At 43.8% G+C, this 17,578-nt stretch overlaps 1 protein-coding gene across 4 annotated transcripts in view; it reads right to left on the bottom strand.

The window, feature by feature from the left end:
• The window catches only part of LOC110527789 (semaphorin-3F), a 74,260-nt gene extending 59,469 nt beyond the window's left edge, over positions 1-14,791 (bottom strand). For all 4 annotated transcript variants that reach the window (XM_036983267.1, XM_036983268.1, XM_036983269.1 and 1 more), the window contains exons 1-2: positions 14,427-14,791; positions 11,519-11,678 (exon numbers count right to left, since the gene is read on the bottom strand). In XM_036983267.1, the coding sequence (XP_036839162.1) occupies positions 11,519-11,633 (115 nt within the window). In that variant the 5' untranslated portion in view covers positions 11,634-11,678; positions 14,427-14,791. The remainder of the gene's footprint in view (positions 1-11,518; positions 11,679-14,426) is intronic.
• Positions 14,792-17,578: the final 2,787 nt, after the last annotated feature.

The following is a 17,578-nucleotide window of genomic DNA, read 5'->3' as shown; positions in this document are numbered from 1 at the left end:
ATCTCATTATAAGCTTTTGACCTTTTCAACTGCTCTATTGAATGTATCTAATGCTGTTTGGCGCTGTTCACATGAGCTGTGTAGAGCTCTAGTGAAAGAATGTCAAGGACTTTTTGAAGCCATTGAGTTATGCAGAGCTTATGTGGAGGCTTCCATCTGGTCACTATCTGGTCACCTCAGTCAGTCCAGACAACCGTTTCTGGGGTACTGTGAGAGTTAGTGAAGAGTCGTCATTCAACGATAATATATTGGGGAGATAGGGAATGGCAGCACCAACTATGCTCGACACAGACCTGGCAAACTATGACCAAAAGGTCTTCACACTGGGGCAGTCCCACATCATGTGACCAGGAGGTCTTCACACTGGGGCAGTCCCACATCATGTGACCAAAAGCTCTTCACACTGGGGCAGTCCCACATCATGTGACCAGGAGGTCTTCACACTGGGGCAGTCCCACATCATGTGACCAGGAGGTCTTCACACTGGGGCAGTCCCACATCATGTGACCAGGAGGTCTTCACACTGGGGCAGACCCACATCATGTGTATGTAGCTTCCAATATTTATTTGAGAACACAACAGACAAATTAGTATAGGAGCAAGTTTAAATTGGCATTTCCGCAGAGTCAAATAAAATCGGTGAATTAATTTGTGGTGTATTAGTCGATGACTCAGATTTCGGGACAACATTGGAAGATTGTTCCAGACTCTTTTCCAGTATGTATTTTGTTAGTAGTCTTTAAAATATATGTTCCATTTCGTAACTCCTCCCATTGGTTTATGGAGGGTTTCTAGTAGCTTTCTTTATATAGATAGAACACAAAACCTCAACTTGTGTTCTGGCTACCTAATAACTCAGTGGATGGAAGGGGAGTGGTGGATTCCATGGGAAGTCATAATTACGCCTAGCGGTTCTCAACTGCAAGTTAAATAAAATGACGAACAAGGTAAATTATACATATTTTTAGGTCATGAAAGGATAATAAACCTTCATCAGTCAATATGTTTGAAAGTCTATGAATTCCTTGTTCAGAACATTGTTTAAAAATAATACGTTGTCTGGGTTTCTTGAGGAATCATTCATGTCTGGCTGGATAAACAGGGCCAGCAGGGCGAGAGAGAGGCGCCCTTGACCCCCCATCACTCCCGTCCCTTTAATTTCAGCCCTGGGGTCAGGGCCCGACTGCTAACCCCCAGAGAACTCCCACAAACACAGGGGCAACATCTGGAGGACCCACAGGGTGTCTGTGTCCTTGGGGAATCGACTTTTCCACTTTCTCCTTCTCTACGTCTCTGATTTCTCTCTCTCTCTCTCACACACACACACACACACACACACACACACACACACACACACACACACACACACACCAAACCAAACCTCAATCGCATTCCCAATATTGAATCTGTATGAATCCGTATGAGGGTTAAACTATCTCCGAAAATCCACATTTATCTTACCTAGCAGACCTCTATCCTTGTCTTTTTCAGACTCCATCTGTGTGCAGACACAACAACAAAAGCCAGGGGAAATAAGACCAATCCAGAGATTGCATTCCTTTTCCCTCTGAAGAGAGAGTCATTTGAACTCAGTTTGGTTTGTTTGAGAGGAGAAGTGACAGCAACGCTGCTATGGCAACCACGCCAAAGTACTGTCACACTCCACCTCTGTTCCTGTTTCCAGACACGTGGCTCCATTTTTCTTTGTCCTCCTGAAAACAAGAGCTGAGTGAACACACACACACACACACACACACACACACACACACACACACACACACACACACACACACACACACACAGGCTTGAGGAGATGAATATTCAAACACTCATCCTCCTCCATCTCCTCCTCCTTCTCTGTCACTTTGAATCTTAAGAGAAACACTTCTCGAAATATCCATTATCATCTTTGTCTGTGCCTTCCAACTGCAAGTGCTCCCCTTATCCTCCATCCCTCGCCTTCCCCACTCCGCTGCTGTCAAACAGCATCTTAATATCAGGGGCTGTGGTTTACTCTATAGCCTCTGCCTGCATACTCTTTCATTAGAAGCAAAGGATTGGCAAGGGTTCACCAAGTAGTTTCTGACATTCACGAGGAACAATGGCCAGAAGACCATTGACGCCTATAGTCAATGGTCAACTGCATGTGAAAACCAAACAAAAACCTAAACTAGGCCTAAGACATATCTGAATATATCTGAATACATGTTTGAATGTTCAGCAGTCCTCAATTCTGTTTTATAGGGGATAAAAAAGGAAATTAGACAACATCATCGTTGCATCTTCCACTGAGCCTATTTTTATCCTGTCTGTCACATTTCAACTGGGATAAAAAAAGCCGCAGCAGACATCAAGAGACACGAACGCACGCACACACACACACACACACACACACACACACACACACACACACACACACACACACACACACACACACACACACACACACACACACACACACACACACACACACACACACACACACACACACACACACACACACACACACACACACACACACACACACACACACACACACACACACATTTAGACAAATGCATCAGAATGTGGCTGTCTCTCACCCCTGCTGAGTGTTGCCCCCCCTTTGCACAGCATAGAGAGCGAAACAGAAGGACCATTTACCAAGCATGCCAAAGCGGCCCCATGTGAAGTAAACGATGATCTACATGTGATATTGCATTCTGAAGAAGCATTTCATGTGTTGGGGAAACTGGAACCCGCACTACGGGAAAACCATGGAAGCTGTATCCGATCTGGTTTTCAAAACATAATGCCACAGATGCACACACGCATAGATAAAAATGAAGTTTAAAAACATCAGGCTATTAAAGTACACACCCTCTAGGGAGCTTAAATGTAACGGGGAGGAACACGGTTGGAAGGTAAAAAAATGTACAGTATGTGGGTGAAATAAAGAGAAACAGAGTAAAGAAAGATTGAGGGTGAGAACGAGGAGAATATGGAAGAGTATAGTGTGTGTATGTCAGTACTGTACTGACAGGCAGGCTCTGGTTCTGACAACTTTTGCATCTTCTCAAACTCACTCCACACCTCATTGTCTGTCTGTCTGTCTGTCTGTCTGTCTGTCTGTCTGTCTGTCTGTCTGTCTGTCTGTCTGTCTGTCTGTCTGTCTGTCTGTCTGTCTGTCTGTCTGTCTGTCTGTCTGTCTGTCTGTCTGCCTGCCTGCCTGCCTGCCTGCCTGCCTGCCTGCCTGCCTGCCTGCCTGCCTGCCTGCCTGCCTGCCTGCCTGCGTTAGACAGGCCGCCTACGTTAGACAGGCCGCCTACGTTAGACAGGCCTCCTACGTCAGACAGGCCGCCTACGTTAGACAGGCCTCCTACGTTAGACAGGCCTCCTACGTCAGACAGGCCGCCAACGTCAGACAGGCCTCCAACGTCAGACAGGCCTCCTACGTCAGACAGGCCGCCTACGTCAGACAGGCCTCCTACGTCAGACAGGCCGCCTACGTCAGACAGGCCTCCTACGTCAGACAGGCCGCCTACGTCAGACAGGCCTCCTACGTCAGACAGGCCGCCTACGTCAGACAGGCCTCCTACGTCAGACAGGCCGCCTACGTTAGACAGGGCTCCTACGTTAGACAGCCTGCCTACGTTAGACAGGGCTCCTACGTTAGACAGGGCTCCTACGTTAGACAGCCTGCCTACGTTAGACAGGCTGACAAGCAGATCCCGGAGATAAGGGAATCTGTCCTTTCCCTGTACAGATTAGGAATTCATTTGGATGGTGTGCCTTTATAACTCCATGGAGCGAGATTGCAGCGTGAATAATTATTTGGTAATGGCTCTGTCTCGTCACTGTCGTCCTGCTAACATGAACTACTCTGCTCACACTAGTATAAACTGCATCAGCCTGCCTGCTTTTCATTTGCTGTCCCTTCGCGTTGATTGAAGAATAGTTTTGAAGTGCTTCAAGTCTTTCTTTTAAATCCATGACATCATTTGGAGAGGGGAGAGCCAGGGATTAATAGCTTGATGGTAGAAATATGCCAGCCATTATACGACAGGGCTGACATAAAACGACACAGAAAAGAACAGAGGAGAATACTTGGAAACAAACATCATTATGTTGTCAACCAGAATCACATGTATTTATTTTCCGTGCTATAGCACACAATATTTTGCCTACAGCAGGTTTTCAAAGTTGAGTTTGGTCTGCTTTGTGTTAAACATTTTGCCATGGAAAAAAATATACTACCCTCCCTCCTCTCCCCCAGTGAAAGTCTGGTCACTTCAGAGACCTTGCAGACCTGGCAGTTTCCCCTTTCCCCTTTGGAGCGTGCTAAAACGGGGTGCCCCAGCTGTGGGAAGCATGCTAGTCACTCCCCTCCTTCCCTCCCTCCGCCTCCCCTGCCATCCCCTTATCAACAAGCAACAAGAGAGGGTGTAAGGAGAGGAGGAGGTGGAGGAGGAGAGGATACACACAGAGAAACAGAGACATGAAGGACACTATATTTAGAGCTTGAGTTGTCACCTTCTGTTTTTCCTCCCTTGAATAATCCCAGCTTGACAGCACGAATCCTGTGGAGCAGAGGTTGCTGGGATATACCACCCTGTCATCTCCGGAGAGAAACACAGCCAGCGAGATAATCATGTTCTCTCCAGGCTTGCGTGCCACAGCCACCTCATATAATTCTGTTGAAGCAATTTGTCAGAGGCCTTAGCGAGGAAAAAAATACAGACGTGAAGGGGAGCTATGAGCCTGCTGACCATAACACTGCCGATACACATTTCATGCATGGGAGTCGAAAACTGGCAACCCAGAGATCTCCATCCACCGCCCCCCAATCTGTAGATCAGTGGACGAGCACCAAACCCACTAGACCTAAACTATCAGACCGCCCAAGTGACACGTGGGAACTGCACCGACTTGGCTTCTCAGAGCCCATTCTGCAAAACACACAGCAAAGGCATGACTGCATGTATTACAAATTGTCTGTCCGGGACAGCGATGTGCATCTCTTTATCAACGTTTGTGTACACACACAGCCGGCAGAGAGGAGCGAGGGAGGGAGGAGGCGGGACGCAGATGACATATGACACGGCAGCAGCAGATGTGCAGAGCAGAGGGGGTGGAATAGCTCAGTCACAGTAGGGAGGGGAGAGGAGAGGAGAGCAGGCAGGGGCTTTGACATTACATGCGTGGACTGATGTACTAGCTATGTCAGCTGCCCCTTACATTGTATGTCTTACATGGCACACTCCATCCTTACCTAACAGCAGTGGGTCTCTGTGTCAGCTGGGTTAGGGGACTCCGTGCTACAGAGGTGGGAGGGTGTGCATCAATAGTCAGCAAATGATGCAAATCATCAAGATATTTGCGGTCTCTTTTTATGTTTCCTGCTGGGTCTATGTGATGCCATTCTGTCAGGTGTTCCCTGTACCTGGTCATGTGGTCAGATACCCTGGAACCATAATCAACTTTAAGACAAGTTCATCAATGGCTTCTACCCTCTCACCTCTACCTGCTTGCTATGAAAATGAAACGTTGAGTAATCGCGAGTAGCGGACATAACCGGAGACCCAGACACGGTTTCCCCGGTGATCATTATACCTTTACAAAGTTTCATGTCTTCTAAGTGAACTTTTGTTTAATACAAAGGGAGAGGCAACGGTTATTGAAGGAGTCAGTGGATATGTCATAACTGATTGGCAGTGGCAAGCAAGAAGCCTTGTACTGTACTGATGGTTTTGATTCTGGTCTCATTGGGAGTGTTGCACCCCGAAACCGTGTCCGCGTCAGTATGTCGGTCTGGAGCCCGGGGCAGGTTTTTGTTCTGCCTGGGAAGACTTGGGAAGGCTTGACAAAGTCACCCTGGGTCTGTGCACTTGCTGTCTCTTGGCAGGTTAGCTGTGGATAAGCTTTCAGCGGCTCATTGATTGCTGAGGGCCTCTGTTCTGGGTAAGGCCTGCCGGGGCACTTAGCTCTGGCTCCAGTGTCACACTTACAATTGACCCAAATAAATATGAACCTTGGAGCCTGGGAGAGAGATGGAAGGAGATGGGGGGAGATAAACGCATGGGCATGTAACTCTCTTTGTTTCACTATTCGCACACACAGACACCCACCCACCAACTAACACACGCAAACACACACACACACACACACACTCCCACCTCGTGTCCATTACATGGAGACCTGACTGCGGACTTTTCTCCTCTCACTCCCTTGTCTTTCTTTCTCGGCTGGCCACCTCTCTCTCTTTTAGACACTGAACGCTCAGTCGCAAGGCTCTCAGACAGACAGAGCACAAATGGACCGCCATAATGCTCCCCCTTTCAGCAGACACGTCAGCAAGGGTATCAGACAACCCATACAGTGGAGAAACGAACCACAGGCAGGCGGAAAGCTTCGGAAGCACCTTTCAGCAGGCCATTTAACCCTGAATAGTTTTTACTCTCTTACCAGCCACAGTAGGCATGGCACTATGTCTGCCCGCGGTTCTTTTTCTTCTTCTCCTAATCTAAGAAATCTGGGCTATTGTAATCGCAGAGCCAGAGAGCAACAATGAAGGAAGTCTAAGTGAAGGTCACTGTGAGCAGCAGCCTAATTCACAGAACAGGGGACGCAGACACATAGTCAGACACGATCTCTCGGCGTTAACATCGTCCACCCTGAGAGCACGGACAGGAGCGGTGCGCTAACGCTGAGCTCTTTGTGCTACTGTGATCCCGATTTAAACCGTAAGGTTGTGTGATAGAGAAAGATAAAGCGAGTTGGGGAAAGAAAAAAAAGCCAGGGGAAGTTGAAGTGACCTTGAGATTCGGTGTGAGAAGTAGTCCAATTATATGACTGTCTGGCCGCGCGTTTTCTCTCCCATTTCAAGGGTTGTTTTTTTTTGTTTTTTTTTCCTTTCTCTCCCTCGCAACTCTGTTTCCAGGTGTTTCACCCTGAACCAAAGGCAAAAGGAAAACGACGTTAAACGCGATCAAATGCGACTGAAGATTAGTGTAACAAGCTATTACTAGCTAATATGCTCCCATTCTCCCAGGGTGTGGGGGCCGTCAGTTAAGCCCAAGTGTGACTGGATCCTGGTTTTTTTTTGGGGGGGGGGGGTCATGACCCCTGGGGAGCCCCACACCCTGAAATAGCATGTAATTATAGAGCTTGTTTGAGCATAAATAAGAAGCTAGAATCAGAAGCTAAAACCAGTCAGTCCTACTCACTCTTCACAAACAAAGACAGCAGAAAGGTACACTGAATTAGGAACACAACGGCGGTGCTTTGTTTGTGCTGCAACAATTGTATTACAACCTCCACCATCCACTTTGTCAGCAATTTCCACCAGCCGGAAGAGGAAGTGAGGCAACGTCTACATATCTAGTATGGGTCTCAGCAATGTCAGTAAACACACTCTCTCTGTTCTTTGAAGACCCAAGTGCCCTCTTTATCTCATAACCATCAAATCTGTTGGCTAAGCAGCCTGTGATGAGCACTTTGAAAATGTGTTTGTACTTGTATGCGAGCGCGTACGACAGTTTTTGTGTGTGTGTGTGACTGTATAAGGGAGAGCTTTATTCAACGGTACTGTGGTGTATACAATAGGTGTAGATGGTGTGCCTGCCTGCCTGCCTGTTTCTACACGGGCCAGTGTTTTTTCTTCCCCTTTCGGCTTACACTGCTAAAGCAGTGTGGGAGATGATCGATGCTTACGAGTCCTGAGTGGACATTCCTTTACTCTGAGCCGCTGTTTGCTCTTCCCGTATCACAGGTGATAACTCAGAGCCCTGCACTGACTCTGACCCACTCATTGGTTGCTTTTTATAGACCTCACTATACTACAGACAACTGGTAGGGACTTATAAAGAAAGCTCAGACCTGATGGGGACTTAAGCATAGATTTGAAGATAAGGTAGACCGACTGATATTATTCAACGGAAACTAAAAATGATTTCTGAGTCAAGAACACTGGAAATGAACTCAATGCTCAGACGAGAATGTCAGTTGAATAAATATATAGAAATTATACAGCTCAGAAGGACAGAAAACGACATTCTAAAAAACATGTGCAACCTTGAGCATTTAGCTTTTCCTAACCACTGTGCTGGGAATTAATCATAGTGAATCTGCTGTCATGTCACAATGGAGTTATGTGATGGCTAGCATGTGACGCGTCTCTCCCCTCCGGGCCACCGTTTAGCATGTAAATCCTTAAAGCGTTCACTCATTCAGCAGATCTCTCTCTCTCTCTCTCTCTCTCTCTCTCTCTCTCTCTCTCTCTCTCTCTCTCTCTCTCTCTCTCTCTCTCTCTCTCTCTCTCTCTCTCTCTCTCTCTCTCTCTCTCTCTCTCTCTCTCTCTCTCTCTCTCTCTCTCTCTCTCTCTCTCTCTCTCTCTCTCTCTCTCTCTCTCTCTCTCTCTCTCTCTCTCTCTCTCTCTCTCTCTCTCTCTCTCAGGAAATAAACGACAGAAGATAAACTAGATCTATACTGTAACATTTATATTAAAATACAACCTCAATTTTGAACTGATGACAAAGGTGCATTAAATGGCAATGTGAACCAACATGACTTGAATGTGGATTCAACCAGGGTAGTTGTATTAACTGAAAAAATGCCTCTTATATCTTAGATGCATCAGTCCAAGGTCTCTGTGAGATTGTCTGTAGCGCAGGTTCCCTGAATGAGTTGACTGATGATGAACATGCTCTCCAAGTAGCAGGAGCCTACAAGCACTCAAGTCCTCATCCAAAGAAGGAAGTGCTTGTATTTATTTATATATTATATATATATATATATATATATATATATATATATATATATATATATATATATATATATATATATATATATATATATATATATATATATATATATATATATATATATATTCAAAGCAATATTCAAAGCAATCAATAATGCCAGACATACTAAATGAACTCCCAAACTTGTTTTAGTTACTCTGTCTGACGGTCTGATACCTCCTCAGAAGATAGGGCTGGCCAAAGTCTAACCCCTCTGATGACCAGCACAAGCCACATTAATGCCACAGGTTAGCTTCTGCATTTTGCCAACACAGTCCACAATGTATAACTGTTCCAATAGACAGAGATTGCCAGCATGAACCAGTGGGTGCAATAGGTTGTGTAAAGCTTGGAGCGTTGAAAACAAAAAGCTTGTTAAAAACAGTTGGATGGTTATAAGGAGATTAGAGTTGCATTTTCAAGAGGTTGTTAAAATTCAGTCGAGCCCCCTTGGAAAGCTCCAAGGAATCTTGCCCCCCCCCCCCCCCCCCCCCCCCACCCCCGCCCCCATGTGTATGCTTTGTAAAATGTGTAGCTAATTATTTGGCTCACCAAGGTCCATAAAGGAATCAATATAGGCACATTTAAAAGCAATTCCCCTTAGTGTGAGCCAAAACAACACAATTAGAAAATGTGCAGCTCATGTTCAATTCTAGTCACCAGCAAAGTGAAGTTGCTCTGTCAAGCATATAGGGTCGTTCCATTTGATTTCAAATATTTTTTGACCTTTGACCTTTTGTTTTGAACAAAACTTTCCATTCATTTTTTGCCCATGGTAGAAAAGGTCATAAAGTGACTTTTTTGACCTAAATGCCAAAAACATTCAAGAGACATCGGTGCTCAAAGTTGCATACCCCACGATGCCATGAGACATCCAAGTATTCATTACTGGAAAATATTAACAGAGTTTGATATAATTTCAAATCTGACAATGTTTTCAACCTATCTGATAATTTCTTGAATTTCTTTTTTAAATACAAATTATGATTGATTATTTTATTTATTTTTTACCTTTAACGTCAACAAACCCCCATTTTTACATATGTTGTAACTTAGACACTATTTTACATCGTTTGATGTGTTTGTGTTGTGCCCACCATTGGTTGAGACACAGCATGCTCAGGGTGGGTATCATTTCAATCATAGAAATAGGATTCAGAGACTGGACCTTCAGACCACTGCAATGTAGCTGAAACACCATTGAAATTGAATTGAAATGGTAACTTCCAATCACTACCACAAAGATGGCCGCCGGTCCACCCACCATCGAATGTCAACTTATTTGGGAATTGTCTATTCCATTATTTACATTTAAATAGGTTTCCTATACAATATTGACAGTATAATTTAAAACAACTGATATCCCCATTCAAGTCAACATTCTCTGATGTGTGGGCTTCCAACAATCTTTGTGGCCCAATTTGAGTTTTAAATGTCAATTTTATAAATTCTAGTACATTTATTTTCCAGAATATGACACCCACCCTGTATTCAAGAGCATGCAACATGATAAAATAGATAACGCTGTTTGTAAAAGCTTTTAAATGATATCAAACTCAACCGTTAATCTTTTCCAGTGACTAAGACTTGGATGTCTCATGGTATGGCGGGGAATGCAAAATGGGTCAAATTTGAGCACCTCAATGTTTTAACATTCAGGTCCAAAAAGTCCCTTTCTGAACACTTCCACTATGGGCAAACATGTATGGAAAGTTTTGTTCAAATCAAAAGGGATGTGGTCAAAAAGGGATTGAATTCAAATGGAACGACCCTATAGATCTCTCAACAACCAATGAATAACAACAACAAAAAAGGAGCTGATTTAAAGGAAATTGGAAAGAAATGACCATTTTGGAGCAGTGCGATTGTAAACTTGAAACCAGTGGGTTGTGAAAACCAATTTAATTAGAGAGTGAAAACCGACAAGTAAGCAAAATGAAAGAGGGAGAGGGAGAGGGAGAGGGAGAGGGAGAGGGAGAGAGTGAGAGAGAGAGAGAGAGAGAGAGAGAGAGAGAGAGAGAGAGAGAGAGACTCAGGTTGCCCAATTCCACATAACTCACAGGCAAAAAAAAAAAAAAAAGTGCAAAATCTATTCTCATTCCCCACATGAGGTGATGAGGATTTAAAGACATCTGGAGGTTTAGCGAGGCCTCCTCTCTTTTGAGCTCCACACCGGGGTTCACATCACAATTAGCCCTACATGCACACAGTGCAACGGGATTGATAAAGCATCAGAGATTATGGTACACCATAAAGGTCCACTTTCAAGGTACAGTTCACTACACAGACAGGGCCTCACGTGCCAATTTAAGTATTCATAATACACTGGGCTCTGCCGAGGGCAGACGAAGCGCTGTTGGAGGACTGTGGTAGTCAGTCAGACAGTCTGTTTAATGAAGATTTGGTCTCTGGCCCTGACCAGTAGGCACAAACAGCACTTCTTCTCTCCCCTGCTCATGTCTCTCGTCAACCTCCTCTCTCAGCAGATAAAAAAGCTTCAGCCAGAGAGAAGTGGCTGGGCTCACACTGACACCACGGTGTGCCAAGCACGTAGCTGTCTGTAACGCCTTCCTAGTCCCCCTAAACCCTACATTTCACCAAGAGCAAACACGAAGCTAGGATGAGCTGGGAAAATAAAAGCAACCACTAAAGCTCACATACAGGGAAATACTATTTACCTGTTTCAGAGTCACAGAGAACCACACCAACTTGGCAAGATATCTAAAAGTGTGTCTTACCTTTGAAGGAGAGGAAAACCCGAGGGGCAGAGAGGGGCTCAATGGGCAATGTGGGCAGTGCCTGGGCCGAAAGGGCCAGCATGGTGGACAGCCACCACATTTTGTCCCACAGCATGGTCCCTCCGCTTACAGAGAAGAAGAGGAGAGAGAGTCCAGGTACCTGGGGAAAGAGAGGGAGAGAGTGAGATGATGATCAGCTCTGTATCACACCCCATACAAAAACCTCTGACACACACACATGCCACCAGTTTTGGGGGTAATACTTTACAAAGTAACAGTAATAATATAACTTTTTGCGGTAATGAGTAATATAACGAAGTAAGATTCCAATTTAAGTACTGTATTACAGTTACTGATCAACGAACAGCATGTTAATTTTGCTCGCTGTAGAATTCCTTCTCGCACCTTTTCCTATTGCTTAGGGACTTCAGTCTCAACACATCAGCTATATTGTGACCTGGAAAAAAAAACTTTCCAAGCCAAACCTTCATATCATAACAGCTAACTGCTACACACAGCCTACATTATTGTCACCATATTAGCTAACGTCATAGCTAGTCAACATGCCTACTAGAACTAACGCGTTAGTAAACCCGCGACAATCATGCACTACAGAGTACAGTCAGCAAGCAGTTTAGCAATAAATGTAAAAAAAAGCGAAACTTACCTTGACTTGGAAGAGTTTGAGTGTTGGCTAGCCATAGCCAGCTAGCTAACATAGCATCCCTCTCTGTTTGAACCGGTTGTTTGAGTAGGCTAAACTACCTAGCTGCATTCACTAGCTAAGTGAAAGTGAAAAGAAAACTACAAGGAAATATCTCTCTCTTTCTCTCTCTCTCCCGCTCTCTCTCTTCCTTAATTTTTACATTCATTAATTTATCCAAAACTGTTCAACTATTGTCTTTCTCTCTCTTTGAGTCAACTACTCACCAAATGTTATGTACTGCAGTGCTAGCTAGCTGTAGTTTATGCGTTCAATACCAGATTAATTCTCTGATCCTTTGATTGGGTTGACAACATGTCATTTGATGCTGCAAGAGTTCTGATAGGTTGGAGGACGTCCTCCGGAAGTTGCCATAATTACTGTGCATGTCTATGGAAGAAGGTAAGAACCACAATCCTCCTAGGTTTTGTATTCAAGTCTATATACCCAGAGGAGGACGGACACTAGCTGTCCTCCAGCTACACCATGGTGCTACCCCACAGAATGCTGTTGAGGCTACTGTAGACCTTCATTGCAAAACAGTGTGTTTTAATCAATTACTGTGTTTGGTGAAACGTGAATATAGTTTTATCTAAAAAGGATATGTTTTTAATGGTTCACTATTTTTATTTTTATGAAATTCACCGAGGAGGATGGTCCTCCCCTTCCTCCTCTGAGGAACCTCCACTGACATGCACCATATGTGAACAAAAAAGGAATATGTTTTGGGGGACTTTTATTTTGACATGACCAATGCAGAAAATGAGTGGGTCTACAACAGACCTACCGTTCGAAAGTCTATTTAATAATATAATATGATGATTTAGATATTTTGTCCCAAATCCCCCCTTCATAATGAACAACCATACCGCCCACCAGCACAACTTGAACTTCTGGCTTCGGAAGGAATCTTTTGTGCAACCCAATTCAATTGAAAGCACTGCTAGTGTATGTAATACACCCGCAACGCTAAAAGCACCCAGGATAGGCATATTTAACAAAACAACACATTAGTAAAGATAATTTAAATATTGTGCTTGATTTATGGGGTTTGGAACCCATAAAGGCTATTTAAATACTTTCTTTGGTCATATATCACTGTTCTGTTCGGTCATGAGCGTATGGGGTTAAAACTGCAATAAAAGGACGTTGGATCAAGTTCTGAATGAGAGCGACTATCCATTTAAAAGCGCGTCTCGGCATATATATATATATATATATGATTATTATATTTAACCGATATTTAACTAGGCAAGTCAGTTACAATGACGAGTCAGTTACAATTTACAATGACGGCCTATACCGGCCAAACCCGGACGACGCTGGCCCAATTGTGCGTCGCCCTATGGGACTCCCAAACACGGCCGGTTGTTGATACAGCCTGGATTTGAACCAGGGTGTCTGTAGTGATGCCTCTAGCACTGTATATATGAACTCTTTTGTTTTTTTTTGTTTTTACGCAGAGGCTTTTTGCAGCGGTGACAACAGAGATGGGCCACCGCTGCTTAATGAATATAAAGAAAACACTACACATTCCTTATTTATTCGGGAATGGGGTTTAGGCTATAATTAACGAGAATAACATTAAAAGTCTGTGCAATAGAAAATAAATTAGGCTACGCTTAAAAGATATTAGGCTGGCTATAAGTGGGAAAATGTTCCTGTTATAAGCGAACAACGAACAGTCTTGACTTTTCACACAATTAGGAGCGCAGGCTTCTGCAGCCTGTTGTTGGATGAAGAAACTTGAACGCTATAAAATGCTGGCTTCTTGTGACGCTCGTGAGAAGTAGCTGAAAAGACCATGCAAGAGCTCCTACAGCGGTTTGAAATGCAGAGATATTATGGCTAATATCAAACCATAGCCTACCGGATCTGAACGCTTATATGGTTCCTCGTGCAGCCATACAGCAAAAATAAAAATCATAAATGTGTAGGCCTAATAATAATTAAAAAAATAACAGAGACCTAACAAAGCATCATTAACTTATTGTTTGGCTAAGTGGACTGAAAATAATAATACATAAGAGACAATAGGTATAAATCACCAATTGTAGTTCGACTCAATTACTGGAGGCATTGTTTTGATAATAATCTCTTAGGATAATAAATAATTCAACACGGACATATGAGTCATGATTTGGCTGAAAAAAACCTTATGCATGAAAATATTAGATCAATTAAGTAGCCTACGGTTGTGCCTACCTGGTTATTATTGCCCGGTGGAAATTACGCAGATTCCAGTCATAAGAGTCATTTAGAAGGCATATAACAAAATCCTACTAAATTCTCCTTCTCCGTCCCCAGTGTACGAATGAAGCCGCGGAGATCCTGCACGAATCCCCAGCAACAAAGCTATGGATCCAAATGAACTTGGCAATCACCTAAGCTTGCAATATTTGTCTCCTGCTCTCTACTCTTGTCTCGGTCAATAGTGTACAATCCCACTTTGTTGTTCTCGTTAATATCTGTTATTCCTTGAAATTGAGGAGTTGCTAAAGTTGACGCGGCGCACTACACCACAGACAGCTCTGTAGGCTACTGAAGGGGAGACGCATTGGCAGGTGAATGCAGTGCGCTCGCCCGTAGCCTACATAGACACACACCCATGGGGCGGGAACTTACCTTAGCTGCAGACGCATCTGTACCGCCCCCCTGAAAATGATGTGCCTGTAACACAATGGCTAGATTCAATCAGCATCCAGAGCCCAAAAGGTAGAGTAGGCCTAACTTCAAAACTGGACGTTTCAGAATATCCATTTTACTTTTATAAGTAGCCCCTAGACTTAGGCTATTTACTGTGTTGGTGATTTACATCGGATCACATCAGATATGGATCCATCCAGAGTATTGCAGTAATGTCTAGAGCTGCACTCGCAGCTTCCGTGTGTTTGAAAATGTCTGCAACTTCCAGAGTCGGTCCTTGTGTCATTTTATTGTCACTCGCATATTCTCTGAAGTTTATATGCAAATATGCAAACGTCTGTGAAGTCGAGGAAGAGTGCCACTTAAGTGTACTGAGATGGGTGATGCAGAAAATGTAAGCCACATCCTGGAGAAAAAAAAACGAAGCCGCTGGGGAGATGAGAAAAAAAACATTATGTTTCAGAGGAAAGGGTTGCTGAGTTAATACACAGCACAAAGGATTATCTAAGATTTGCTTAGGCTTTTGAGTAAAACCTCATGAAATCTCAACTGGGGCATAGATTTTTCATAGATTTTGAGTTTGTTTTCATGGTGTCCTGCACACTGTTCTTTTTGCATCATTGAAGCAGATCCCACATTGTGTGTGCTACTGAGAGAACGAGAGAGCATGCATGTGTGTGAAGGGGGAAGGGTTCTGATGACAGCAGTGGGATGCTTGGCCAGATCTGAGTAAACACACCTGATGCCAGATCAGCCCATTGTATACTTTCAACAGTCCAGCTGCCTAAGCAGAAAAGGGAGTGAGTTTGTGAGCCCTAACCTGACGGAGGATGGACTGTTATGTTTTGTGCCTAAAGTGTGCTGTGCCTCATGCAGTGCTTTTCATTTGCAACACTCCCAACATGCTTTCTAGACTACCTGACAATGGGCAATGACGTTCGGATGGAGTACTATTTAAGCAATAAGGCCCGAGGGGATGTGGTATATGGCTAATATACCACGGCTAAGGGCTGTTTTAATGTACAACACAACGCAGATTGCCTGGTTACATCCCTTGCAAGTTGCCTTATTTCTATTATATTACCAATGTAATTAGAGAAGTGAAAATAAATATTTTGTCATACCCGTGGTATAAGGTCTGATATACCACGTCTGTCAGCCAATCAGCATTCAGGGCTCGAACCACCCAGTTTATAATGAGTGTTAGGTGGGAGCAGACAGCAGAGCCATATATACACAGTGCACAAAACATTATAAAACGAGTTGTTTGGTATCCTGGATGCTGATTGGACAAGCAGCGTTCCAGGTCATGCTGTGTAGGCCGTCATAGACACCCCTATGCCTGCTAACAGTTACATCTGAAAATGATCACTGTGCCTCCATTAGAATATCATGTTGCTGTCTGAATCATCTCTTGTATTTATTTCAATTCACACATGTTTTCCCCGTGCTTCCAGCCTAGCATTTAGTTTGGTACAGCAGGGTTAATATAAGCCTAGAAGTCTGCCTGTCCGACTTTGGGAAACAATGTTTCACTTTTTAATTTTGATCCGTGTAGTACCATACAGTGGCGACCGGTCATACAAGGCAGGTGGGGCAGAGACCCACTTGTTTAGCTGTTTTTTGTTGTTGCCTGTTTAGCATGGTTATTTTGGCATTAATATGTGTCACATATCAGTTTGTAAACAATATAAAAAATATATATATAATTGAGTTAATAAAGCCGCATACAAACATGGTATCTTTGCTTTGTTGAGTAATGCAGCTCCAAAATGCAGGTGTTTCAGCCAAGCTCAGTGCTTTCTGTGGTGGTGGGGCAGCCAGCGGAAAATAGGGAGTGTAGGGGTTGGTAATGATATCTAGTTACCCCGTGATTGGCTCAGTGTTCTGTCACTCATGGGAACACTACGTAACCACAAAATCTACAGGGAGAGCACGAAAAAAATGTAAGTCCCTTGGGTGCTGCCATAGTTACATTAGAAGTGCCCATCCAATGAGGTTCAAGGTGATTGGCCACAGATAAAATTACATCAAGTCACGTTATATCAAGTCGACAATCTACAGGCAAATCCTTTTCAATCCTCGTCATATGAAAATAAATTCTGAAGAGAAATTATAGATAAAACGTATCGGTGCTCATCGGCCATTGGACATAAACATTACACAACAAGTTGGAAATCGCAAATTCAACAATGAGTGGTTTTGAAGGAATCAGTGCCTAACTGCAAGCGTTGGAAAGCAATCAATAGCCTGCTATTCAGTGGAGTGGGTGTGTGGTCCAAGTCTGGGTTTAAGGCTCTCTTTTCCACGTTTAAAAGGATTAACATTCAACACAGTGGGCCAGAAAAAGTTGAATACATTGGCCATGCTGTCAATCCAGCATGACTTCTGCCGTGTTCAAAACAACTGGAAACTCGGAATTGGGAAATCTCAGACTTCAGTGAGTTCACGACAACTGGGAACTTCGAAAAAAACAAGTTCCGACTGGGAAAATACATTTTGAACCATCATCCAACTCGGAAATCCAAGTCGGGAACTCTGGTCTCTTTCTAGAGCTCCAAACTGAAGATAACTAGCATTATGATTCAACCATGTTTTTTCCGAGTTCACAGATGTCTTGAAAGCACCATAAATCCAGAGAATGCCAGACTTTGATGACAAATTTGCCCGCAAAAGACCGCCGCACCTCCTTCCTGTTCAAGTGAGCACAG

Source organism: Oncorhynchus mykiss, chromosome 7 (genome assembly GCF_013265735.2).
Source record: "Oncorhynchus mykiss isolate Arlee chromosome 7, USDA_OmykA_1.1, whole genome shotgun sequence".
Classification (NCBI taxonomy): domain Eukaryota; kingdom Metazoa; phylum Chordata; class Actinopteri; order Salmoniformes; family Salmonidae; genus Oncorhynchus; species Oncorhynchus mykiss.
Note: the sequence above shows the minus strand (reverse complement) of the source record. Positions and strands in the feature narration are given on the sequence as shown.